This window comes from Vombatus ursinus, unplaced genomic scaffold, assembly GCF_900497805.2.
Source record: "Vombatus ursinus unplaced genomic scaffold, bare-nosed wombat genome assembly UNPS02015175.1, whole genome shotgun sequence".
Lineage (NCBI taxonomy): Eukaryota > Metazoa > Chordata > Mammalia > Diprotodontia > Vombatidae > Vombatus > Vombatus ursinus.
Window position 1 is genome coordinate 8,295,140 of NW_020954953.1, and position 9,211 is coordinate 8,304,350.

Below are 9,211 nucleotides of genomic sequence, written 5' to 3' on the forward strand. Positions count from 1 at the left end.
ATAACACAGGCAGTTTAAATCACCACAGTTTTGATCAACCAGTTTATTTAGCTATGTTTAAGTAAGTGTAAGTTGGTGTATAAATATCTTTTGTTGTTGTTGAGTCAATTAGTTGTACCTTACTCTTCATGACCCCATTTGGGGTTTTCTTGGCAAAGATACAGAAGTGGTTTGCCATTTCCTTCTCCAGCTCATTTTACAGATGAAGAAACTGAGGCAAAGTGTTAAATGACTTGTCCAGGGGCACACAACTACTAAGTGTCTGAGGTCACATTTGAACTCAGGTCCTCCTGACTCCAGGCCAGGGGCACTCTATCCACCTCACCACCTAGCTGCCATAAATACTCTTTGCTTGTTTCAATACAAAAGGTAAAAAGAATTGGGGCCATAATTTGAATAATCAAACCTGCCCTCTTTATTCCCTTAAAAAAAAAAAGATCCCAAAATACTTTAGGCAAGTAGTTTATGGACTGAATTATCTAGATAATTTTCTTAATCATCCAATTGACTCTGTATGTATGGGATATAATCAAGGGTATGCTGTAGCCAGCTTGGATCTGCTGCCTTGAAGATTGTTAAATTTTCAGTGGGAGCATGTATACCTCAGAAACAGGCAAATACTACAAATCAAAGTTTTCTTTTTGTTGATTGTTTGGATTTAACAAACTGGTGGACAACTTGCCAATAATGCAGGTTAAACTCAAAAGTGTGTCCTGTGTCCTTTTTTTTTTTCAGAGAGTCAGTTGTTGAACTTTACTGGAACTCCACTGGTTATAATTTTAACTAGAACAGCATAGGACAGTTTCCATGAAGTTACAGGTCAGTCCTTACTTCCTCAATATAGATGAGAACATTTCCCATGTAAATGGACCTTCTAGGAAAACATCAAAGGAAATCTTTCAATAGTACATAAAATACCTCCAGGACACAACAAAAAGCTCAGCCTCTGAAAAGCAGAAAATTTTAAAGGTAAATCTGATGTTGCATTTCTCTTTCCTCTTCCTCTTTGTTCCCCCTCCTCAGTCCCTGTGCCTGAACTCCATGGGCTCCATACCTGCCTTGGGCTTTTAAGGTCTATGAGACTGTGGTTGTACTCCTGTGTATGTAGATACAGGCTTCCCAGAGGTTGCCTTGCTGTGACCACTCAATTTACTTCCAAGTTAACAATGAAGTGAAGGGCTGCCTTTGAGTTGGCTCTGCATGTCTGCCAGTAATTATCAGTAGGGAGCAGGTCTCCTGTCCCTAGCAGACACAGAGTCATCCAAGTCAGGCAACAGCATTGCCAGACTCCTGGCAATAATAACAATGATAGCTAACACTTGAACTTTCCAGCAGAGAGCCACTGAAGGCTTTGAACATACAATCGATATGACATGTGTAATGAATATACTAATAATTTCGTTTTCTCAAGAGCTGCCCCTCTGGGTCGGGAGTCAGAACTCGTAATGGAGCTTAAACTGATTAATCAAAACTCTGCTATATCAGATTGGGAGCTGTCTTGGGGAGGAAGAGGGAGAAAAATTTAAAACTCAAAAGCTTATGTAAATGATTGTTGATAAATCAAAATAAATTAATAATTAAAAAAAAGAAAATGACTCAACGACAAAAAAAAACCAAACAAACAAAAAAAAACAAACCTCTGACAATGTTCACAACCATCCTTAATTGAATCGAATCAAAGACTGAAAAACCTGTTCCTATCACAGAACTCTGCTTCTATACTTTAGCGGAGGTGGTCACAACCCCTAAAGACTTGACTCCAGAATTGTTGTATTGTATTGTATTTCTCATGGGAAACTACTAAACTATTGTTTATAATCCACCTTCCCCAGTTGTGGTTTAAGTATATATAACCTGTGCTTTTACTTCAGCTAAGAGAACATTCCTCACTCTGAAACTGATTAAACTGTTTGATTACTGGCACTCCCATCTCTAGGCCTGCTTGGTGTGGCTCCGAGCATTCTCAGGTTAGAGACTGGCTCAGTAAAAATCCTGTTAACATTGGTTATTAGGGAATGGATAGACACTCAGTAGGATCGTGATGTTGTAACTGTTTGGATATGAGAAGTAAAAAAGAGAAAAAAAAGTCAAAGGAAGCACCAGTTTCCAGCATGAAAGATAAGATAAATGGTGCTCACAAGGACAGAAGTGGAGAATTCAGAAGGGTGAAGTTTTGAGGAAAGGATGCTATTGGAAGGGTTTATTAACTCAGTTGGGGACATACTGAGTTTTAGCAACTCACTGCCCCACCAATGCCTTTACCCTTTACTTGAACAAAATGAATATTTAATCCCCTATTTGATTTAATTATTCAATCATTTGTAAAAATTATCTGCACCTCACTTTACATGTTTACTTGTGTCTGATGTCTTTGATACACAAAGCTCCTACCAAGAGGCAGGAACTGGGCCTGATTCACTGGGTATAGGATCTAGTAAAGAACCCTGGAACTGTGAAATGATTTTGTTTTAGAGTAATGAAGATAAGAATGACTCATACACTCAAAAGCTTCCAGATTACCTTAGAGATCATCTAGTCTAAACCTGTCATTTTCCATGAGGAAATTTAGGCTCAGAGAAATGAAGTAACCTGCCCACGGTTAAACAGATGGTAAGTGGTAGGATTTGGATCAGGGTCTTCTAATAGCAGATTCAACACTTTTCCAACTAACTGCTAGTTCATCTTCCAGGAAAATTCAAATTGACAAGCAGAAGAAATACTTAAGAATATAATTGTCAGAGTTCCTGAGAGGGTATAGAGACAGTTAAGAAATACCTCCTACCTTTTACTCCTGTGAAGACATTAAGGCCACTTCATGTCATCTTTGGCAGGGGCATTACTATATTTACCCAGTCAGCAAGTCCAATCAACATTAATTAGGCAATAATTAATTAGTTATATGTCTGCCACTGTATGAAGTACTAAGGATTCAAGAAAGGCAAAAAACAACCCTTATCTTCAAGAGCTCACAATCTAAGGGGGAGGACGGGGGAAGAGGACGACGACATGCAAACAGCCACATACAAACAAGACACTAAAAGATAACTAGGAGGTAATCCCAGAGGGAAGGCACTGCAGAAGCCAGCGTCACTGGATCACACCAAGCAAAAGGGGAATCGCTAGAGATGGGAGAATAGCATCACATTGAATCTAATAATGATCTAGTGTAGCATTTTAAACACTTCTTTATAATAAACACTTCTCGTCACCTCAACAACAAAAAGGTGGGGTAAATAAGAAAAGGAAATAAGGTGTCTGAAAAGTTAGGGAGGGATCAAGTTAGGAAAGCCCGTAAAAGACAGATTTTTGGCTTTTGCTATCAGAAGGATATACAAAATACTGTTTGGTATTCAAAGCCCTTCATAACCTAGCCCCCTCCTACCTTTCCAGTCTTCTTACACTTTACTTCCCAACATGTACTCCGATCCTGTGACACTGGCCTCCAGGTTGTTCCACAAACCAGATAAGACCCTCCATCTCTCGGCTCTAGGCAGTCTCTTGGACTACTCTCCATGCCTGGAACATTCTCTCTCCTCTGTTTTGTCTACTGACCACCCTGGCTTCCTCCAAGTATCAACTAAAATCCCATCTCCAACAAGAAGCCTTCCCTAACCCCTTTTAATTCCAGTACTTTCCCTCAGTCAATTATTTCCTATTTATCCTGTAACTAGCTGGCTTCTTATTTATTTGCATCGTCTCCCCCATCAGATTGCTCCTTGAAGGCAGAAATTGTCTTTTGCCTCTTAGGTATACAAATACCCTAGCGATTGCCAGGAGCACTGTAGGTGTTCAGTAAATGTTTATTTAATTGAAATTTTATACCCGATCCTGGAGGCAATAGGGAGCAAATGGAGATTATTGAATAGGAAGGTGACGTGGTCAGACCTGCATTTTAAGAAACATTAATTTGACAGCTGAGTAGGGAGGAAGGACTGGAGCAGGGAAGAGTTTCCTCTTAAGATATGTACGTTCAAAGGAGTGAACACTGGCAATTGTGCAAATTTGGCCATCTAGGAAAGACTAGAAATGCGGAATACGTAACCCAACAGATACCCCCTTTCAAAACGGATTCGCATATGTTTTGCATGATTTCGCATGTACAATTGATATCATATTGCTTGCCTTCTCAGTGGGTATGGGAGGTTGGAGGAAGAGAATTTGGAACTCAAAATTTAAAAAAAAAAAAGTTAAACTCATTCTCCTCGGTGTCCAGTTTTGAATTCCTGTCTCAATGCGGATGGAATTTCCCAGTTAAAGAATAAGGAGATGGATGCCCGCACCACCTGGGGGTCCCAGGCTTCCCAGCAGCGCTGCAGCACCGGGGGATGGGGGAGGGGAGGGCGGAGCCGCGCGCAGGAGTTGGTTCGATGCGTGACTGGGTTCGCAGACCGAATGCGTTCAGAGAGTGGGGTAGCCCCGCAGGGCCGCGCCCCTCCCTCGGCCTCCCAGCTCGGTCGAGGGGGGGCCACCGCCCACCAGGAAGTGCGCACTGGCCCTGGAGGCGGGCCGAGGAGGAAGGGGTGGGGAAGGCGGTAGGAGGAGGAGGAGGGGTCTCTCTGCCGGACCCCTCCTCCCAAGGTAGGGTGCCAGCGCCCCACTCCGCCACGGAGAGTCGAGTCGCCAGCACGCTCCGTGGAAGTCGTGCAGTCGAGCTCCAGCCTCCGCCGCAGCCGCCGGATCCCGAGACCAGCTGGACGATGAGCGCAGGCTCGGACCCCGTGGCCATCGTCTCGGCTGCCAGAACTGCGATAGGTGAGCGGCCGCCTCCACGCCGCGCGGAGCGGGCCCAGGCGTGTGAGGCTCGGCAGCGGCCGGCGCTGGCTCGCTTCCCTACCTCTGTGCCGGGACCTTGAGGCCTAGACCGGGGCGGTGTGGGGCAGGGAGTTCTCTCCCCTGCGTGACTGCGGCCTCGCGTGGTCCGGGACGGGGAAGCGAGAAAGGAGGAGAGCCCCGCGAGGGGACGGGGCGGGGGAGAACCGACGGGGGAGACACCAGGTAGTGGGATGGCCCCGCCCCCGGCCCCCCCTGGCTCCTCTGACTGTGATTGGCTCGCCGATATAGGACCAGCTCGAATGCTGGCCCCGCCATTGGCTGGGGAAGAGATACACTCTCGGGGCTGGCGTCTGATTGGTCAGCGCCCAGTAGCGCCATCACCTTACCACATGTTTTGGGGTTTTTTTTTGCTTTTTGTTGAGGCAATTGGGGTTAAGTGACTTGCCCAGGGTCATCTTACCACATGTTTACGGGGGGCGGGGTACTGCTGCACTGGGGCTTGGGAGGCGCTCGTCTAAGTAAGAGTGAGATCGTTAATTGGGAGATTTCATTGAATTATAGTTTTACTGTATATCTAAAGGCAAGCAAGGGTGTAGTTCATTAATTGGGAAGTAAATGAAGGGTTCATTGGGTTCTAGTTTTAATTTGGAATAGCTAGGCTAGGGAAAGGTATATAGCTAGGCAAACAAGAGTTACGTTCATTAATTGAGAAATGAATGGAGCGTTCACGGGATCATAATTTTATGGTTGAAAGCAAAGTTGTGCTGGTAAATGTTTTTTAACCGGGCTGGGGGGGGGGGATCTGAGGTACATAAGAGTACTTGACACCACCATCCTCTGCTTACCTTGGGGAAAGATTTGTAACAATTGCTGGTTTTTGAGGTGTAAATGCCTTCAGTGAAAATTTAAGGTCCTCCACTAAGAACTGACTCCAGCAAACTCTTATTAGAAGGGACCTTAAAGGCCATTTTATAGATGAGGAAACTGAGGCACAGAGGTTAAGGAGCTTGCCCAGGGTCACGCAGTTATTAAGGATCTGAGGCAGGATTTGGAAGTTGGGTTTTTCAGACTCTCAGCTGCAGCGTTTTGTTTATAAGTGGAAGTTTAGTGCCTCAGGATTTAAGGACTATAACTCACCCATTCATTAGCATCATTTCTGATAAGTTATTGCATCAATATATCAGTGGGCCAAAAGCCCTGAATCACAAATGCCAAAGAGGACCAGGCTTTCTTTGAAAGAGAGCTGTCTTCATTTGTCATATTTCAATGCCTAACACTTAATCAGATACTTCGTAACTGAGGGCTGGGATTAGAGGAGATGGAGGAGATAAACACACCTTAGTAGTGTTCTCTCAAAACCGCTTCCCTGTGACAAGCTCAATTAAGGTTTCAGAATGAATGTTTTCATATTTTCTTTCAGGGTCCCTTAATGGTGCTTTATCTACTGTCCCTGTCCATGAGCTGGGCTGCACTGTCATTAAAGAAGTCTTGAAAAGGGCTGGTGTTGCTCCAGAAGATGTGTCTGAGGTCATTTTTGGGCATGTGTTGTCAGCAGGTAAGCTTAACACCGAATTTCAGATGTTAAAATATCGCTATGACTTGAGAGGGTAACACATTAGTCCTTAACATCTTAGTGTGACATCTTAACATGGATAAAATTTGCATGTTACTTTTCTCTAGGGTTAGGAGGGGATCTGAGGTACATAAGAGTACTTGACACCACCATCCTCTGCTTACCTTGGGGAAAGAAGGAAGGAAACAAAGCATTTATTAAGTGCCTCTTATGTACTAGGCAACATGCTAAGTGCTTTAAAAATACCTCATTTGATCCTCACCAGGAAGGCAAGTGCTATTATTATCCTCATTTTACAGGTTGTTTGGTTTTTTTTTTGTTTGTTTGTTTGTTTGTTTTTAGTGAGGCAATCAGGGTTAAGTGACTTGCCCAGGGTCACACTGCTAGTACATGTCAGATGTTTGGTCTGAGGCCAGATTTGAACTCAGGTCCTCCTGACTTCAGGGCGGGTGCTCTATCCACTGCGCCACCTAACTGCCCCACCCATTTTACAGTTGAAGAAACTGAAGCAGGCAAAGGTTAAGTGACTTGCCCATGGTCCTACAGCTAGTGTCTGAGGCTAGACTTGAATTTGGGTCTTCTTGAATCCAGACCTAGTGCTCTGTATTCCATTTTGCCGTGGAGCTATAGGCATGAAGAAAAAAGAAGCAGAGCCTAAAGTTTGACCATAGCTAACTCTACTGTCTTATTTTCTTGCATTTCTCTTTGTTCTTTAGTCGTTCCGTAGTTGATTGAATCAAACAGGAATGAGGATAGGGACTAGACCTGTGATTTCAGTGGTTAAAAAGGGAATTTCCAGGTGAGGAAACTCCTTCCACCTTTGCAGGTAGGCACCCTCTCTGCAACTTAGAAACTTAGGGGCTGCCTAGAACACTGACTTGCTCAAAGTCTCACAGTCAGTGTATGTCACATCCAGGATTTGAACCCAGGTCTTTCTGGCTCTCTATCAGCCACACTTCCCAGGAGGACTCTAATCCACCACATTAGAGGGCCTTCCACTCATTCTTGCTTCTACTCACTGTAAAGCCCTTGCTCTCTTCTGCTAACCCCAGGTCAAAACTCACTTTCTTCACTAATCCCTGTGAGTGCTTACCACTCTTTCTGGTTCAAACTCTTAACTCTGGCAGTCTCTCCTTTTAGGTTGTGGTCAGAATCCTGTTCGACAGGCCAGTGTGGGGGCTGGAATCCCCTACCCGGTGCCAGCTTGGAGCTGTCAGATGATCTGCGGGTCAGGCCTCAAAGCCGTGTGCCTCGGGGCCCAGTCTATTGGAACTGGAGAGTCCAGCATTGTTGTAGCAGGAGGCATGGAAAGCATGAGCAAGGTACGGCTTTTGCACAAATGAATGAGTCTGCCTAGATCCTCCCCCTAACACGGGAAAAATTAGTACTTAAGCAGCAGCGAGATAAGCTATCCCCAGAAGGGTTATGAAAAGAGTGAATTGGGAGGGGGTATGAATTGCCCTCATTTGTTGACCCTTGAACCCAACCCATTTGTTTCATTAGTGTTTGAGTAACAGTGACTTGAACTGAAAGTCAAAAAGATACATACACACTTGTGTCTCCCTTTCTTTTTGGAAAGAAGACTGGCTCACTTGGATATTACCAGGAGAAAATCTATAATAGTATTTCCTTTATCTTAGTGTTCAACACTTTGTCAAATGGTGTGAAGTGTATTTGTATATCCCAGCTCTGCCATTTTGCTACTTTTGTGACCTTGGGCAAGTCACTTGACCTCTTTCAGCCTCATTTTCCTTATCTGTAAAATGAGGAGATTGGACGAGCTTGCCTCTGGGTCCTTAAATCTAACATCATCGTTGCTTTTGTTTGCATGACAAAACCAACTCCACAAATTCCTTTCTTGAAACAACTCTTCTAACCTGTTATGGATAGTGAAAAATGAGTTACAGTCAAAGGAAAGTACAGAAACTATAATAATCTTAGACGTGTGATTGAAATAAATAAATCGCTAGAGCCAGGAGACCAGAGGAACCTAAATAGCCTGTTAGGCAGCAAACAGGTGGCTTAATTGCCAGGTAGGTTAAAACGGCAGCCAAAGGCAACACCACTTTAAAATATAAACCTGTTTGTACAATTTTACAGAGAGGGCAGGATGATAAAGATCATGAGCAGCAGTACCAAGTAAAGCAGAGGGAACCAGTGAACCGAAATCAGTTTAAAGTAATCTTGGAAAGAAACCTCACTAAAAGTCATCCAGAGTACATTGAACCGTGAGCTAAGAATGGTTTAAGGTTGAAGGTTTATTTAAAGTTGAAAATGAAAAGGAGAAACAAAAAAGAATTGGAAGACATTTATCAAAAACTGTATTCACCATCCAGCATAATACAGCCACCGCACTTGGACTCTTAACATTAGTGTCCCACATGTGCTTTTAGATGAGATGGCAAGGGGACAAAGGACAAAGAGAGGGCCAGGTGTGGTGGTGAAGCCTTTAATCCCTGCTACTGGGGAGGCTGAGGCTGGAAGATCTTTTTTTGCCATATTTGAACTCAGGTCTTCCTGAATCCCAGGCCAGTGCTCTATCCACTGCGCCACCTAGCTGCCCCGGAGGATCTTTTGAGCTCAAGTCTGATCTGCAGTGGGTTTAAGCTGATCAGGTCCTGGAACTAAGTTTGACATTAATGTAGTGAGCCCCTAGGAATAGGGGTCCATTCAAAAGGTATTGGAAAAAAGGAAAAGGTACCAAAGCTATAGTAAAGGAAAAAAAAAGCCCCAGACCTTATAATACCACAAAAATTTGTCTGAGAGAGCAACAGCAGCTACTAACCTGAATGCCTACCCTTCCATCTATTTTTTTTTTTAAAGTTATGGAACTTATCTGTGTGTGTGTGTGTGTGTGTGTGTGTG

The 9,211-nt window shown here is 43.9% G+C and overlaps 1 protein-coding gene across 1 annotated transcript in view; it reads left to right on the forward strand.

Annotated features, from left to right (window-relative positions):
- Positions 1-4,527: 4,527 nt before the first annotated feature.
- LOC114031427 (acetyl-CoA acetyltransferase, cytosolic-like) overlaps positions 4,528-9,211 on the forward strand; it is a 12,853-nt gene continuing 8,169 nt past the window's right edge. Inside the window, exons 1-3 of the mRNA XM_027846497.1 lie at positions 4,528-4,752; positions 6,194-6,328; positions 7,487-7,668. Of these exons, the coding sequence (XP_027702298.1) occupies positions 4,698-4,752; positions 6,194-6,328; positions 7,487-7,668 (372 nt within the window). The 5' untranslated portion in view covers positions 4,528-4,697. The remainder of the gene's footprint in view (positions 4,753-6,193; positions 6,329-7,486; positions 7,669-9,211) is intronic.